At 40.2% G+C, this 18,404-nt stretch overlaps 1 protein-coding gene across 1 annotated transcript in view; it reads left to right on the top strand.

Moving 5' to 3' along the window:
- The first annotated feature begins 2,923 nt into the window (after positions 1 to 2,923).
- LOC115798741 (testican-2) overlaps positions 2,924 to 18,404 on the top strand; it is a 41,173-nt gene continuing 25,692 nt past the window's right edge. The window contains exon 1 of the mRNA XM_030755695.1: positions 2,924 to 3,190. Within this exon, the coding sequence (XP_030611555.1) occupies positions 3,014 to 3,190 (177 nt within the window). The 5' untranslated portion in view covers positions 2,924 to 3,013. The remainder of the gene's footprint in view (positions 3,191 to 18,404) is intronic.

The raw sequence follows: 18,404 nt of genomic DNA, 5'->3' as shown, positions 1-18,404 counted from the left end.
AAGAGGGTCTTTGGAATCTTCTCCCTAAAGCCCATTATCTAAAGCGATGAACAGCTCTCATCAGCATGTTTTCTATTTGCTTTTGTTTTTCATTTTTTTTCACATTGAAGATTCCCATAGGAGAATTCCTTTGCCAGGATCCAAAGAGATGCCTCCCAGTAACCTCTTAAATAAAAAAAAAAAAAAAAATTCAAAGCTAATGGTGCAAAGCAGAATGGAGCCTTTAAATAATTCTAGGTGACCCAGTTCAGCTGTGTGACCATTAATTTGCAGCACATTCATCCAGACGTGAGTAATGACGACCTCTTGATTAATACATCATGTCCACCACCTTGTATTCCTGATGTGCACAGCAGGCCGGCACCGTGGGACATTTCTCCTGTTGCCCTTGCTTTGCAGTTCGTGAGCTCTGCACAGTCAGGAAAGCCTGCAACTGCCACATCAACTATTTTGATGGCAATGTCAGAGTGAGTTTGGCCTGCTAAGCAGCATCCCAGAAATGTGATCCTGGCCCCTGGCTACTCAGCCACAGCCAATATTGGTAATCTTAAACATAAATGAATCTGAGCAGAGGGCTGGATTAGGTTTATCTTCATGGGGATGAAATACACAGCGGAGGGAGCGAAGGAGAGAGGGCATGCAGAGTTTAGGCAGCAGCAGGAATAACGTGGATAGACTTAAGATTATGTGCAGCTACAGCAAAACTCTAGGTCATAAACAGTGGGGGATAAAAGCCACAACACAACACATTTAAACTTGTTTTGTTCTGCAGTCCATCTTTACAACATCATTTGGTGCAGACAGCCAAACCAATGAAAGTCTCAGTGTTTTAATATCAGAAAGGCTGATTTGTGATTACAGGTTAAACTACTTGGAAATGCATGAATGAGGCAGCTGGTGTTTTTCATGCCTTGCTGAAGTTATAAGTATAGTACAACAGCTAGTTCTGATTGATAACTTCAGTTTTTCCTCAATATTCTCATAGATACAGTTCAAAAAAATGTTGAATTTCCAGAGTCCTGTTATCCCTGCATTACCAAAGGTTCAAATAGGCTTAATCTGAGAGAGTGGTTATCCCTTATATGGTCATCTCAGACACAAAGCTCTAGTCATAAGCACAGAAGCCACACCCACTTGCTATTTAAACCTTCTGTTTGCAAAGGGCAGCCAGTCCCAGGTAAATCAAAACAATTTGTTTCAGACAGTGGATAACAAGGTCCAGTGGCTAAATTAACTATATTTAAAGCTACTCTAGTACAGCCTAAAACTAAAAATAGGGAACTGCAAATGAGCATAATAGGTTCCCTTTAAAGGAATTGTTTGGTATTTTGTGGAAGTAAATCAAGTAAACTAAGCGAGCAATTAAATCACACAGCAGATTCTGATGAACAAAAGTTTTCAAGTTGAAAACCTCTACTGATACAGACGTGCGATGTGTAATTTATTGAGAACAAAATAGCGTAGCAGCAGTCACTGGCGACCAAAATGATTGGCGACCAATTAAAGGCGCAGATGGTTGTTGATTAGTTTGATCAGAAACAAATAGCCCACTGGAGGTAATTCTGTAGGACTCTGACATTGCTCATCCTGTTCCTCCTCAGAGAAGGAGCAGATAAAGGTCCTGTAGTTGGGTTGATGCTCCTCTACAGGCCTGTCCCTGGTATCTCCTTCACACTCTTGAGGCTTTGGCAAGCCCTCTTGTGATGACACTTATCAATGAGCCATGTTGGAGGAGATGAACTACTTGTGCAACCTGAATAGGCTGCAGGTACCATTTAATGCTACCAGTAGTGACAAGGACACTGGGAAAAAGCAAAACTAGATAAAAATCAGCGAGGAAGGATAAGGAGAAAGCAATGGTCTGTGGCAATCACCTGCAAAACCATTTCCTTTTGGGAGTGAGTCTTGTTACCCCTTCAGTGCACCTTCTTGTCACTTTCATTTGCACCAAACAGGTGAAATTGATTCACAGTGGTTTATGCTTCCTAACTAGACAGACTGATATCCCTGAAGTTTAACTGTGATGATTGCTTCCTTAATTTTTTTGGGCAGTATATTTATTGACTCTCTGTCAGAGAGTTAGATGAAAACAATGGTACCAGTCTTCTTCCTTCAATTAATTATATAGCCTGTCAATTAAGAGAAAAGAGGGAAGCCCAGCACTGCTTTTTAGCAGCTTCACAAGACACAATTTAATATACTTGTAAACATCACTTCAGGCTTTGGGAAAAGGGAACAATAAAGTAACGAATCGTGAAAAGAATCTAGATCTATAATGGAAACAATAAAAATGCAATGACACCATAAATAAAAAGAACAGTGAGGAGAAAAAAAGTGTTGGATTTATTGTTTGACTCTTCATAAGCTGATATTACATGACTCTGACAGCAGCATCCTCTCCCTGTGCTCATTTTAACCTAAATTAAACCTCGTTTGACATGAGGCCTTTTGGGACTCTTCAGTGACCATTAGCAGTCTGGGGAAACAAGTTTTCGGGCGCCACTTCCTCGTGATATCAATTAAATAGCAGCAATTTCCCTCGCATTTCCTTTTGGATTCAGTTAGTCATTTCACTGTCTGGCTCAGCTGTAGGCTTAAATGGCATTTTCCCAGAAAACATTTATTCCACTTGTATGATTCATTTGCAGTGTGACTGTTAGGATTTGTGTGTGTGTGCGTGTGTGTGTGTGTGTGTGTGTGTATATGTGTATATGTGTGTAGGGGAGCTGAAAAAGCAAAACAAAAAACAACAAAAAAGACGCTGGAATAATGAATCAAAGTGAGCACAAATAAACGATTAGCGCAGGATCTAATCTCCCCTTTAACTCTTTCTCCCTCCCTCCCTCTCCTCTCCTCTCGCTCTCCTTCTCTCCCTCACTCTCTCATTTCCATTCAGTCTGTTGAGGCAGCAGCAGCGGTCTTGTATGTGGCTCATTGGCTGGAGGACAGCGGCAGGAGCAGCAGCAGCAGCAGTAGCAGGAGGATACATCCCAGACCAAACTGCCTGAGCAACATGGTCGTTGTGAGAATCGTTGCTTGCCTGTGTCTGCTTGTGGGCGTCTCGCTCCAGGTGGACGTGAAAAGTGGGAAAGAGGCAGGAAAAGCCGGGAATTTCATGGAAGATGAGCAATGGCTGTCAACCATCTCCCAGTACAGCCGTAAGATCAAACACTGGAATCGCTTCAGAGACGTGAGTGTTGTATTTAGTGTAATTGCACCAGCAGGTGTTGTCGTGTCTTTACCTCTTCCTATACTGGGTTAAGAGATGCCCCCTGTGGAGAAAGCGCAGGCTGTTTTCTGAGGTGGTTTTGCGCACAGTTAACTGTCAACCCGAAGTGCACGTACACGCGGTTTTTATCAGTTTGTGCATAAGAAATACTTAGAAAATGAAAGTATTACAAAGGATGCTATATTGTAAGCTTAAAGAACAGGTCCGAATAAATGCACGTGTCTGCGTGTGCGTGCGTCGATCATGAAAGCATTCAGAATTTTTCTCCTTTCTTTTTTGCCGTTTTTCTTATATTTCATGCACTGATTGATTTTTAATTAACTGAAATACCAAACTGGCAACTATTTTATTTTGTATATCTGCGGTTAAAACTGACACTTTTCATCTGTGGACCTTCTTAAGTGCAAATGAATAGAAGTGAATATGGTATAACCCAAAGGAAATCTTCGACATATGGTCTCAAAAGCTATTTCTAAGCTCCTTCTGGGTAACTGTGATACTCTGAACCTTGTCTCTATTCATGAATTCCCATTGATCTGCCATATTGTAAATGTAGGGCTCACAGGTAGGAGTCTTCCTGGGCTTTCACGCTGAAAAGACACGCAGCAAGACATCTCCTGTGTTGTCAATAAATCATAAATAGAAAACATCAAATATAAAAACAAGCATGGCCTATGCTCACGTGTATCATTCCCTAAATCTAGCCAGTAAATTATCAAATTTAAAATATCTAAATTGTGTGGACCTAAATTTCGTTACACTGCTATTAAAGCTGGAATTACATGATTAGTAAATCACAAAATCAAACGCCATTTGCAGATTCCAGCTAAACAAATATGCTTCTAGAGACTAAAATTAATACTTTAGAATCTGAAGATAGGCCTTTTATATTTTCAGGAAATTCTGTTGTGAACCCTTTTAACATCAGCAAATGATGCACCTGATAAATCCGAGCTCTTCATCACAGTGTGGCAGCTTCCTGTAAATCTGATTACAGAAAGCAGTCCGGCTTATTAATTTGTGCCGTATCCCACAATTGCAAGATGCAAACAGAGATATCATAGGAATGGCTACCTTGTTGTAAACCACAAAGCAAACAGGTCTGCACCAATCCAGGTCCTCACCTTGTGAGACGTCTTTTGGTCTTTTGTGCCATTAAATATTTGAAAGCTCAGGATGAGACTGTCTTTTTAATGATGGCGGATAAGGATGGAGGTCTCATTTTAACTGAGGAGGACTGGGGGGATGATGATGATGGTTGAATATAATACTGTCACAAATTTATAGTGTTTTAAGTGAGCTTGTGTGCAGCTTTTTGGAGCTGAAATAGAAAGTTGAGTTCCATCTAACTTTATCCCATCTGCTATCCACAGCTGGTATATACCATTATTGATTACCCATTGACTGATTACCCATTTGACAATATTAGTTCTCTCATCACTCACCAAATCAATATTGATATTGATACCTATGTTTAATATTGATTCTACTTATAGGTCAGATGCTTTATTGATTCTCCTATTGATTCTTGATCAGTGGCCTGTGTGGAGAAAAGCAGGCCTACACAGGTTTTCAGTATCATTGTTTTATTAGGTCTGAGGATAAACATGGTCTAGAAACAGCAGGGAAAAAGCATAAATGCATGCAAAAGCTCAACAGCTGTGAGCTTAATATAATTGTTTTGCAATGCTGTCAGAAAAACATGGCAACAGTTCTGTTGGAATTGATGATCTTGGAGGCTTAGAATTCCAGTGTTTGGACTATTTGGAATAAGTTAGCAACTATAACTTGTTTTCAATTTCCATGCCTGGCAGTAATAACTGGTCAGAGCATGAATAATCAGGGCAGACATATCAAATGAAGGGAGGAAGTGCACAACACTCAGACTACTAACTAAAAATAACTCAATCCTGCCTCCATAAAGGTTAACACAGTTTTACAGCTGTTGATTGATTGATTGAGTCAATGCGGATGGTTTGAATTGCTGCACTTTGTGTTGCCGTTGTGAATTGTGTTGTGTTAGACTCTCAGGTGTTTCTAATATTAAATCCTCCCTCAATGATATAAATAGGATGATGGCTTTTAAAACATCTGCAGCCAAGAGAGAGATATGTGGGCACTGGAGGAGACAGTTAGCTCGTAAAGGGTCAGGAGGCTATGATGCTGGGCGTGCCAAATGGTTACAATGGTTGCTGCCAAAAGACTGAACACATGGCATGAATCAGGATGCACGAGATCTCTGAGGAGGAGTTGGTTAGCAACGCTTAGATCCAGGCCTCTACCTTGACAACCGGACAGCTGTTTGATCTCACTGCTGAGAAATATCCCCTCAGACAGATAGTCTTATCAGAGTCTGCCAGAGAGAGAAGCTCCAGCACCTCTGACCATGTCTGGTGCCATGCAGGAATGTGTCCAACTGGAGAGAATTCGTAATTGAATCGCAAATTTGTGCTTTCATGCAGATTTGAATATTATCTCCAGGGGTGTTTGGTGGAGTTCGGCTCTCGTCTTAGATTGGATCAGTGTTTGAGTGACAGAGAAGGTGAACAGAGCGATATGGGGCCTCTCTGTGGGCTGTAAGCAGCACGTCCAGCCACATTGTGCAGAGAAGATTTGAGATGAGAGTCCTCAATGCATTTGAGTTTAGCTCAAGTTTAGTGCAGTAAAAGATTGGTAAATGCCTACAGCTAAGGCTCAGTCCAGTGGTTCTCAAACTGTAGGGCAGGCCCTACTGGTTTGGAATGGACCATGAGGAGAAAAATATTGATTGAAACTAGGTTGAATGAAGACTATATAAAGAAAAAAATAACCAGTGTGGAGCTTGCAGATGCTACTGTGCTGACTTTTATTTCACTGCAGTTTAACTTGGATCCTTTTTTATGGTTAATGATTTGAGCACATTGGGACACTTTTTTGGCTTTGAATGGGGCATTCCAGAAAAGGTTTGAAAACCAGTGCTATGGATAAGATATCTTCATTGTCATTGCACAATGCAGTAACATTTTGTTGGAGCCAAAAAAAAAATTTGTTGGAGCCATCCTTCAGGTGCCAAAATGATAAATAATACGACATATAAAATAAGAGTATAGATAAAATAAATAATGATCTGATATTTACAGTGAGCAGAGGCAGAGTATACGCTACAAGGACACTCTAGGTAGTGTATATACAGTGTCTGGCAGGGCCTCTTGACTTTAACAAAGAGTCAGTTAAAGAAATTCTCAATCCTTTTTCTATGTTCCTTTTTTTTTTTTTTTTGACTTTATTATCACGTATTTGTTAGTATTTAAATATTCAAACAACCAACATCCTCCATCTCTATTGCCAAATCCTCAGTGGAACAATCCAAGCAGAGTGTGGGGAAAAATATTAAATTAAAAAAAAAATAGAAATTTAATAACAAAAAGTAATAAAATCCATGGGATACTTCTTAAATTAATTCCTGAATGATTTCTTTATTCAGTTGTCTAATTAACTAGTCTTTAGCAATATACACTCACTGGTCACTTTATTAGGTTTATTTGTTCAACTGCTTGCTAGCACAGTTATCTAATAAGCCAGTCACATGGCAGCAACTCAGTAGTCAGTGTCTTTTGGGAAATGGACATAGCCAAGATGTTCAAACTGAGCATCAGAATGGGGAAAAAGATGATTTAAGTGTCTGTGAACATAGCATGGTTGTTAGTGGCAGACTACATCAGATGTCACTCCTGTCAGCTAAGAACAGGAGACCAAGGTTACAGTTCAAATGGGGTCACCAAAATTGGACAATAGATTGGAAAAATGTTGCTTGCTCATGCCACAGCCTACCTGAGTATTGTTGATGACCATGTCCATCCATTTATGACCACAGTGTACCCATCTTCTGATGGCTGCTTCCAGCAGAATAACATGCTATGTCACAAAGCTCAAATCAAATCATCTCAAAGTGGTTTCTTGAATATGACAATGAGTTCACTGTACTCAAATGGTCTTTACAGTCACCAGATCTGAAACCATTAAAGCACTCTTGGGATGTGAAGGAATGGGATGTGCATGGATGTGCAGCCGAGAAATCTGCAGGAACTGTGTGATTCTATCATGTCAATATGGACCAAAATCTCTGAGGAATGTTTCCAGCACCTTGTTGAATCTATGCCATGGAGAATTAAAGTAGCTTTGAAGGCAGAAAGGGATCAAATCCAGCTGTACCTAAAAAGTGTTCACTTTCCCCCAATTTTTTTTAATCCTTTAAATGTGAAACATTTTTTGTTTTATAGTTCTGGCTATTTCTTAGCTAAGCTCATAGCAAATGGAGGAAGGTGTGTGTAATCGCATAAGGACAGTTTGAGCCCTTGCTTAGTATTTATACCTTTTCATACGTGTCTGTACAGGCACCTCAAAAAAAAAAAAAAAAAAAAAATCAAGGTAAATTCAACCAGCACATGAGGAGATTCTATAAGCAGCCAAGTTGGCTCAGTTCTACTCAGATGGGACTATTCTCTGCTGTACCGGGCATTGAGATGCACCATCTGAAATGTGAAAGGGGTTGTATTTGTTTACTAGCTGTCTTGGCAAACAGGAGGTGTGAAAACAGCAAATAGGAATATTCATTCCTGCATCAAAATAAAATGAAACAGAGTGGGGAGGAGGGGGTTACCATGTGGGTTTTATAAACAAAGTGGTGGGTGGTGTTTCAATTGGACCTGCGCGGAGATATAATGAGAAAATGTTGAAAGGAAGAACAATAAGAGCAACAGATGTAGAGGGTACACAGGATGTTATACAAGCTCCATTATGACAGGCATCAATGTCGAGGCTGTAATCATGACACGCTGCCAGTGTCAAGACATCAAATCTCCCAACAAAGATTCTCCTGCCCTCACATCCGCACAGTATTCAGCCACACAAAGCAGTAGAACAGGTTACAAATGCACAGTCCACAGTTTAATTAGCCCATACCGTCAGTTACAAAACAAAAAAAAAAAAAAAAAAAAAAACAAACTCTTTGACCACTTGACATATTTCTTCGTCACAACACAGGTTCCACTTTGCATTCTGGTGCATTCGAGCCAATCCACTCAGTAGGCGCTCAGGCCATCACTCGTGTGAACAATACTGCGCTGTTCATTCCCAGCCAGATTCCTTACATCTCTCTGAGCAGTGCAGAGAGGGACCTCATTAAGTAGCCGTGCAGCCTTTCAGCCAACGACAGAGGGCTGTTTTAAAGTTTGCACCTGCTATGTTTTTAATGAGGCAAAATTGACACATATTTTTTAGGTAAACGGCTCCTCGGTTCTTTTGGTTGTTAAGGTCGTCACAGTGAAGAAAAATATGAGTTATCATTAGCCGCATTGGTGGCTAGGAATCCATTTGATTTAGCGCAGTGATAAAAGCAATAATTAGATAACTGCGAGTGGTTCTCCAATTTTACCCAAGCCTCTCAGCGTGCTTAAATCTACATATTCAGTGTTCATTAAAGAATGCCTGTAGAAAGGGAGAACAACAGTGCTTTATAAACTGAACAAGCTCAAGCTTCAGGGCAGCAAAAATTATTACTTTTATTATTAAAAATCTGTTTATTATTTAAATGTAAAAAATAATGGTTTCAATGTGTTTAGATGTAAACATGCAATGACAGCTGATTAATCCCCACATTAACACTTGAGCTATTAATTTGATAACCCCTCCTAAATATTCTATCCTTTTTTATTTCATCTGACATTTGAGTAGTATGATTTCAAAAGTGCTTTTGTGACATTGTATAAACCAAATAATGAATCAGCTAATCAAAAACAACAACAACAACAAAAACAATAAATAACAATAAATATCAATTAATAAATAATTAAAAAACAATTAACCTCAAAAACCTCTCCACTTCTCTGTCATTCAGTCACAAGCTGTTCATTTATCATTTTTAGTGACAGAGGAACAAATGAATATTTATAGCGGTTATAGTTACACAAGGGGACCCTGTACCTTCCACCAGAGTTCATCAACACAAACTCAGATGATGACACATGTGAAGGGTCAGATAAAATCCTGGCTACCTGCCAAAATAAAAATATCTTGGGGATTGAGGAGTGTTTGTATGATATGAAAAATTTAAGCTTTACACTTGACAGGTAAATTTTCAAACCAGCTGCTGGTTACATCAGATGGAGTCTATGGTAGCCCTGTTTAAAATGTACGTAACATTGTTCAGTTTGCTTATTGGCCAGATGTGTCTGGGTCGGAAGCACCAAAAATCACATACAGGAAGGAGAAGACAAATGTGACCAAAAAATATCAGTAAATACACTCACCCAAGTTAGCCCTTGGTTCATTTTACAGTTTGTTTATGCTGCACTTCTATGTTACTCTGCTGCATCCCAGAATGCAAAGCATACCTGGCTACTTGGAAGTAGTTTAGCTCAGAATTACAGAATACGCATGGTAGATGGCTTGGACTGACGTTCTCGCCATAAACAAACTGCTCTGGAGTTCATTTGGAACCGGAGCGAGACCACCTCCTCCAAAGGGTCTTAGTTGGTCTGCATCCAAGTGAGATTACCATGTTTAGCGAGCCAGATTTGCCCATTTAGGAGCTGGATCTGGCCTTGACCCAAGTTTTCATATTTATCTTCATTTATTTTGTGACGGGTTGCAGCTAAGCTAAGGTAGTGCTGCCTAATATTATCTCTCTGGAGTCACCAATGGCTTGTGAAAACCAGTATTTGCCCGCTAATTATGCTGCAACAAACAAATTAATGTTTTATTCACAGATTAAAGTCATTCTGTGATGTCAGCGATCCGGTTGCTGATCCTACATCAGCGCAGCTCCTATTTGAGGGCTCTTTGATCAATGCAAGTCCAGGGTTCACTGTTTTTTCTGCACGCGAACAGCAAACATGATGCTGTTTCATCCTGACACTGAGCTCCTTTACTTAGCTCAAAGACACACTGCCAGCTGTGGGTTTTTCTGCTCTTGTCATCAACCTCAGCCATTTATTAGCCTCCCACAGGATTTATGCTCTAGCGCTAACAGCCAGTATAATTACGGATATGAAAAATTAGAGGATGAAAACAGTATGCAATTGTTGGAAATATGATAATGAGGCCTATTTCCAGTTCAATGTGAACGGCAGCACGAGGGTTGAAAATTAAGATGGGAGAAACCATAATAGTTAAATGAGCTAATAGTTATCAGTATTTCCTCTGTTGTGAATCTGATCAGCCTATCAAATCAGCAATCTGCATTTTTTGGGTTTTTTTTTTTCTCTCATTGCACACTAATGAGCTCAAAATGGCAGAAGTGGGGAAAAGAGATGCCTTTTTGTCCTCTTCTGATTATCATGCATGCCTTTTACTGGTGGGGAGATTTGCTGTGAGTGTTTGGGGCTACTTAGATATGATTCACAGTAGGAAGAAAGAAGGTCCTGCGGGCTCTCCCGCACCACCGTAGGTGATTCTTAATTGAGTGGAAAGACTGCTTTTTTGTTGTTGCTCTTATGGCGGAGCACTTATCGCTGGGTAGCAAGAGACAGAGCAACATCTGCTTTTTCATATGCATGTATAGTCCAAATATGCAAAAAAAAAAAATTTTTTTATTTACTTTTTTGGTACGAGTAAGAGGAAGGAACTTGTTGTGCTTGGTGTAGATTAATGTGTCTCATAATGGGGCTTGGCTGTGCCTATTACATCAGTGTGTTAACTCATATCAGCAGCAATGATGGCCTGAATTCCATCTTTTTTAGCTATTAACTTTGCTGTGAGTTGCTGAAATGTCGGGCTGAATAATTAGTTGTTCCAAGGTTCTTCTTCTGGCTCTATTGTTCATGCATTATTTATAATGGCATCTGCCTGAGAGTTGACTCTGTAGTGGTGAAGCTCCTCTTTGCCTGCTGCTCGCAGAGTGACGAATGTTGCCACTCTGCTTGTGTGTCTGTCTTGGCAGGCATGGTGACACACCCAAGATTCAATCGATGACGTGAATTTCTAACAAAGAAATCTATGATATTTATAGCAGAAACTGAAAGTCTGGGTTTTGGGACTGGGCGATCAGGTTTTCAGGATCCCCTTTGGTGTCTTCCAATAGTCAGTGAATGCACAAATGCAACATTAGACAGGAAAAAAACATCGTAGACTTAATAATAATAAGGATTATGAAAAGTCTTTACAGCTTATCACAAAGGGAGAATGAATGTTTCCTAATTTCATGGCAGTCTATTCATTAATTGTTGAGACACGTCACTCCAAACTGCAGATTTCAGCTTCATGATATGGTTTCATCACCAGGACTTTATGTAAGTCCTGTAAGTGCATATATTAGATAGGAAGAAATAAATTGAGGTTTAACAGCAATCCATCTATTAGTGAGGAGTTTCAGTGAGGACCAAACCACGGAGTCATTGAGCATAACATCACCATCCCTGGAGTTTTGCTGGTAGCCTGGATCACAAGCAAAAAGAAACACTTAAAATCAAGCAAAAAAAAAAAGGGAAATTAATTAAAAAGAGAGGGAGGGCTAAAGCAGACTTGTTTAATCTGTATAATTTTAAAGTTTTTTCATCACTTGTTTTAGATTGAAGTTAGCTGTGTTTGTGTTTGACATGTATTCAATGTGAGACACTCCCCAGAGATCATTATTATTCTGTTACTCTTTAGTTTGAGAAAAGATACTTCACTGTGTGTGTGTGTGTGTGTGTGTGTGTGTGTGTGTGTGTGTGTGTGTGTGTGTGCGCGTGTGTGTGCGTGTGCAAGATCTCAGTTTACTAAAACCCATCGACTCATGTTTTCAGGGACATGGATATTACATGGATATTACATTTGTAGCTCTCTGGAGCTGAAAAATGAAGCTAGAGCATAAGGGTAATAAGTGATGCACGATTAAGGGTGCAGATACTTTAAATGACCCAAGTATTCTGACACAGGTGGCTATAACTGCTAGCTGTCTGCCAAATGGCACCTCAGATAATTTGAGTCACACCTCTTGATTGTGTTTGGGTTGTTGCCGCCTTTTGGTGCATTTTTGTTGCAATTATCAGGAAAGTAATTTGTTTTTGTTGCAGTTAACTGGACTAACAGGTGGTTAATCAGGTTCTTTCAGTTAGTAAAATCTCTGGTGGCCAAATAATCCAAAAACAGTAGTCCATCTTTTATGTACAGACTACAGTTTGACCATGTAAACATTATATCCTGGTTTCTGTAACCTGGATAAGCCATTCTCCCTGTGTTAAGAAACCCAAATATGATATCTCGATGCCACCGGCTGGAGATAAGATACTTTTACATGCATACAGCTTTTCTAGACTTCTCACTGCCGCCCAGCTCAATAGCCACAACTGGAGCCACGTGTCACATTAAAAAAAAATCTAAAACTGCAAATTTTTAAATCACATGCAATGATTATACAGCAGCTCCAATATCCTGAATATGACTGGTACTTGTTCACGTGATAACCAGTATACTGTCTATGTAAAAACATACTCACTTAGAATTGTATAATACAAGATGGACAAATAAAATAGAATGCAGGTCCTTGCAGACGTAACAATGATGAGGTTGCAGTCTGTCTCCTGGAAGTTCATCTGCCAGTAAACAACAATGAGATCATTATCTGTTTATCTGCACAGACCTTATTGTACAGAGGCACAGGGCACGAGAATCAGCTTATCCTTCATGATGTAAACACTTTGGACTGCTTCACCTGCTGAAAACATTCTCCAATAAGGGCATAGTCATGGGACCTGTTATTTCTGTGGAATGTGTTAAACCTGGCAAAAAAGAAAAAAAAAAGCCTACAAAAATAGATGTGCATATATTAGATAGGAGGAAATAAATTGAGGTTGCTGAAAAGTGTTGTCCTGAATATATTCGGGTCTGCCTATGGTGGGGTTTTTTTTTTTAATATATTTTTATAGATGTATGTTTGGGGCCACCCCATTATTGTTATGAATTGCCTAGCTTCAAGCTGCGCTAAACACATGCTCTAAGCAAACACAGCTGTATCGCTTATGTTCAGCAACAATAGGTGTAATAATGCAAGGTTCTCAGGTTCAACCTGGCATTGATAGATTCTTTGCTTTAGGCTACAAATCATTCACTGTTGAAACAACAGGGCAAGTACTCTACAATTAGGCCAGGCAGCTACAAAAACTTAGAGGACACGCTCTTGCCTGGAGAGAATCTGCTTCTCTTACTGTCTTGTGTATGTTTTATTTTCATGTTGGACGAGATGGGGTTGACTGCCCCAGAGCCACATGGAGGAGCAAGGAGAGCCTAGCCACATTGCTGTATTAACTGTCAAAGCAAGAGGGAGGTGTCAAGGGCATGCTTGCAAGGGCTGCGATCCCTTCTGCGTTGAAACTGTAATAAGTATATGTGGCTTTTGGAGGATATATTTGTTGGTGTGTGAGGAAGACAGAGACTGTTAATATGTTGAGTTGGCAGGGTAATAGATATACAGTACAAAGTCATATTGAAACGACCTTAATTAAGCAAATCGTATAGCAGGGATAGGGAGATGAGCTGAAGCACTAATAGCTTTTTTCTCAGTTGAAAGAACCCAGCAGAATCTCATTTATAGCATGATGTAGTCCTTCCTACAGCCATAACGTGACATCTCAATGTACCACCCTGTTTTACTGTAATATCCCGTTGCCATTGCAGAGATTAGTACTATCAGCAGCCCCAACAACCCAATTTGTTCTCATTGCCATGGCAGACGGGGGGAATTAAATGTAATCAGCCAGCTAGCATATTTAACTTAGCTACCCCTGTGAGTTGTCTCATGCAGATCCCTGTGGCATTTCAACTGGAATGCTTATCATAATTATCTTCTCTTAACTATGCCGCTGATTTTTAAACTTACAGTTATAAAGCAGCTCTGTAGCGTCGGTGCGCTTGTCAGTGGACGACAGTTATTACAAACAGAAGGCACAGTTGTTAAAAATTCAGAGACAGCAAATAAAATAATAATCACAGGCAAAGATAGATGGTGGTAAAAACTATATTGTAATCACAGTTTTTGGAGGTTTGCAGAACACACATGCTGACAGTGCACTACAGCCCACTCAAATGATTGCGCAGCTGCTCAGTACAGCAAAAAAAAAAAAGCTTTACACAGGTTTTTGGCTACTGCAGATCAGTCTAGGTAAAGGAAAATACTGTCAGTATTTGTTGTTTTTTTCCTGTTTACAAAACTGTTTGTTTGCCTTTTGTTGCATCCTGACTTTCCTACTCAGTCTGTCTCACTCAGCTCCAATCCCACTGGCTTGTTTTGAAGACATAAATCTTTTAAAACAAGATAGTGCTCCATCTTTTTAAAAACTCCTAAAACACCTGAGCACTGTAGGTTTTGACAGTGTTTATTGGGGACTATTTTTAGCTGCACATCAATACACATTTTGCACGCTCGTGAGCTGCGGGATGGTGTGTGTTAACCTGGCTCAAAACCTCTGAATCAGTGCTAACATTACCAGCTTAAATTCAAATAGGTTCTGCTTTGTGGTCACTGATGGTTGCATGTAGCCAGTAAGCCAACTAGTTACAGCTAGTGATGAAGAATGGCCACATGCATGGATGGGATAGTAGACATGGCTTTATTCCATAACCTCGAAAACAAGAGCAAATATCTATTAATATATTAACTTAAAATACTTTTTTAGTCTAAGCTTAAGTAAGCTACTGCAAAACACTCTAGATGATAGGAGAAGACATGGAATTTTTTTAATACTAATACTAAAAAAAAATTCTTCCAGGATACAAAACGAGATACAATGACTACTGGAAATGCATATCATCCACTTTGAAAGGATTAAACTAAAAGAAGCAGGGTCGAATTTTATCCGCAAAACTGTTGCTTAATCCTTGAAAATGTCTCAAATCAATGAAAAGCTTGTATTTTAAGTGGTGAAAGCTGCAAGGCATGTTTTATTCCTTTAGACAAAAAGTCAGTTTTTCAGAGTTTATTGGCATGGAATTTATTTTCTTAGCCTCCCCCACATTCAATATTGATTTAAGCTCCCATGGTAAAGTTAGCGTGCCAGGACCAAACAAGATTTAAGCTCATTCATCTGCTTATGTATGCTGATAACTTTTTGTGTTTGCCAATCAATACCAATGAGTCTACCTACTACAAAGTGAAAATAGCACACTGGCTTTAGATATTTTGGTCTCTGGGGACCCACATGCTTCGGCTTGTCTTATTATGGGTTTTTTTCTGCTAATATTGTATGCAGAAGCAGCATAGCTCAGCACGGGAAAGACGGCCCTGCGTAAGCTGCAAGCTCCCTGGGGCATGTGTGTGGAGCTCAACCTGAAGGCTCGCCTCTTCTCTTTCTGCTTCTTTGTTTTGCAAATGGGGTGGAAGGAGTGATAAGATGATGCAGAAACTCTGCCGTTCCGGAGTTCTGCTTGGCTCAGCAGTGGGGTCCAACTGAATCCATTTTCCTGCATCTGTGCTATCCTCCTCCTCTCCAATTACTGCACCTCTCAGAGCATGCAGTGCTTTGATTCAACCATGGACCCTCTACTACAGAAAACTGAGTCTGACCAGTGTTTGATGTGTCACTTCATCAGTGGTTTGAGACCACAGCTAAAGGGCTCCTGAGAAGAAAAGGTTTATTTCTGTGATGCAACTTCCTGAAATTTTTTGTCTTATTAGTTGATGGGGGGGGGGGGGGGGGGGGGGGTCACTCATCAGAAGCTCTTAATGCTTTCAGACTTTTGTTCCATGGTTGAAATAAGTCTCCTTTATTTTCATTATAAAATAAACTAGAAAAGGTTTTGCCAGTTGGTTAAATTATCTGCATTCATCTGCACGAGCTTATCTCCTCTCCTCACTCATCCTTATTACTTCTGCATTTCAGCACCGTGCGAGCGTTTCAGATGGATGCACGCTTGGCACTTGGCTTTTTTTGCGGCACGGGAAAAGAGACGTGCCCTTCAGTGTGCAGAGATGGCTGCAGATTGTGTTCTGTACTGTACTGCATTGCAGGCAGGCGTCTTACCTTGTGAAACAATATGCGTCCTTCGCCTGCAGGCCCCCAAGCACTCCGGCTCAGATGATCAATTTGATCCAGCTCTGTGTTGCTGGGCTGCGACTTAATCCCATAATGCCCTGGTATTTTGCTGCAATCAAGACACCCCCATTTTTCTCTCTGGATTTCTTATTTTTGTCTTTTGAGTGTGATGAAAAATCTCATGCTTCTTTCATAGAGTGCAGGGTATGTAATCACCTTAAACAGGCTGTAATGCAACCAAACATCATGTCAGGGTCTGTCAGTGAATGTGATGTAGAAATCTTAGAGCTGCCACACTTTATTAGGAGTGAACTGAGGAATTGTTTCATTGAAACCACATGAGATGGTATGTGGGATCAGAGGACATGTGGAAATATGTACTTAGCTGTTGGTGTGTGTTTTCTGCCTCATGTTCAAGTGAAAATGCAATGTTTTGCCACTCTAAAGTCAATGGGTTCGGGCCGTAAGGCTCACAGCGTCATTTTTGAACACTCTAATGCATTTCTAAGTGTTTCAATCTGCGGTGGGTCTTCACCATTAGTGTCTTGCTCATTTCTCTGTCATTCTAAAAGACGGCAGGGTACAAACAGAACGAGACATTACCTCCACCACTTAGGCCCCAGCGTGCTGATTCAAGGCGCCATAATGACATGGCAAAGGCAAGATACACTCCCGCTGCTCCCCGGTAACTACAGAGAGACAGAGGGTGGAATGTAAAATTACGACAGCCTCCGCCTGTGTGCCCTTTTGCTGCAATTTAAAGTAGGTAAGGAGACATGGCTAATTCAGCTACATTAATCAGCCAAAGTACATTACTGTGCAAATGATAGCTGGAGGAATGATGCGCTGACAATGTCCTGCCACTCAGCTAGGCAGACAAGACTCAGTGATCTGATGGGATGACACAGCTCCAGCACAGTGTGGAGCAATCAGTTGAGGAAAGCCTCTTGCAGGTCTTCGTTCATTACAGACATGACCCAGATCACTAGTCCATCCATCAGCCTGTGTTTATCCAGTCACCGGCAGAGTAAATGACTTCATGAAGCCGGATAAATGACAAGTGGGTGGAAATGTAAAATGTCCAAGTCATCATTTAACCTCTAACTCATATCCTGCTGCTTAAGTGATGTCTTCACTGCAGATATCATCTTCAGAATACCAATAAGGAATACTGTAGAAGATGAAGCATGCAGTTATTGCCCTGAGAGTGAGGGATTTCATTTGGAAGCTAGCTAAAAATTCTTGATCTGTGTGTCTGTTTCTGAGTGAACAACAGCAGACTTCAACAGAAGGCAGTACTAAGACTTTTTATTTTATTGTTGAAATAAATCAAAAATAATTATAATGACAGATAAACATGCGGATTGGCTGATCATCTGGGTTTCTGCAGTGCTACCCAAGAGCGATTGCAGGACTCGCTTGCATTTGGTATGTACTGTTCTCTTAAAAATCCAGTCTGGTTAGACCGTACCAAAGCCTGTCAAATTACAGGGACAGATGAGCTGCAGTGATGGAGCAAGCAAGATGGCCGCACACGATGGATCATCGCAGCTGGGCGAGGAGATGCAGATCGTCACTGTGACATTTCTTTTACTCTGTGAGCATTTTTTCTGCCAAGCTGAAGTCAGGTCCTGCTCAAGCAGCTCTCAGCCATGAACACTCAGAGCCCACAAATCTCTCTTCCTTTTTAATAAATCTTCTGTTTGAACATAAATACACTCTTAATTTTTGGATTACTCTGTAGTATGTAGTTTGCATTAAAAGTGTCAAAGCAGCTGCGGGCTTCGCCTCTGAATTGCACTTGACCTCAGACACTTGACTTGTATAAACTTTACAGATGGCTCTAAATCTCTTTTTACGATATCAATTACACAACACTGAGTGCCTGAAAATGCTGATAGTAATCCAGTGGACTTTTTTTTCTTGCTCCGCTATGACCAATATAATCTACTTTGCCAAAGATACCCATCTGAGATCATAAAGTATAAATTTTAAGACATATTAATCCCATAAGCAAAGATTCAACATGATTCACATGGTTCACAGTTAGCTGTGACTGCCTGTTCCTCCTTTTCATCACTATTGTACCTAGCTGTGGTTCCTGCCCAAAAAAGAGAGACATGTTTGAGCTTTAAAGGTCAGTTATAAAACTCTGGATAAATTCAGGGTAAAAATGTTTTCTTGGCAAT

The sequence above is a fragment of the Archocentrus centrarchus genome, chromosome 19, assembly GCF_007364275.1.
Source record: "Archocentrus centrarchus isolate MPI-CPG fArcCen1 chromosome 19, fArcCen1, whole genome shotgun sequence".
In the NCBI taxonomy this organism is placed as follows: Eukaryota; Metazoa; Chordata; class Actinopteri; order Cichliformes; family Cichlidae; genus Archocentrus; species Archocentrus centrarchus.
The sequence above is the reverse complement of the archived record's forward strand: the minus strand, read 5'-3'. Positions and strand labels throughout refer to the sequence as shown.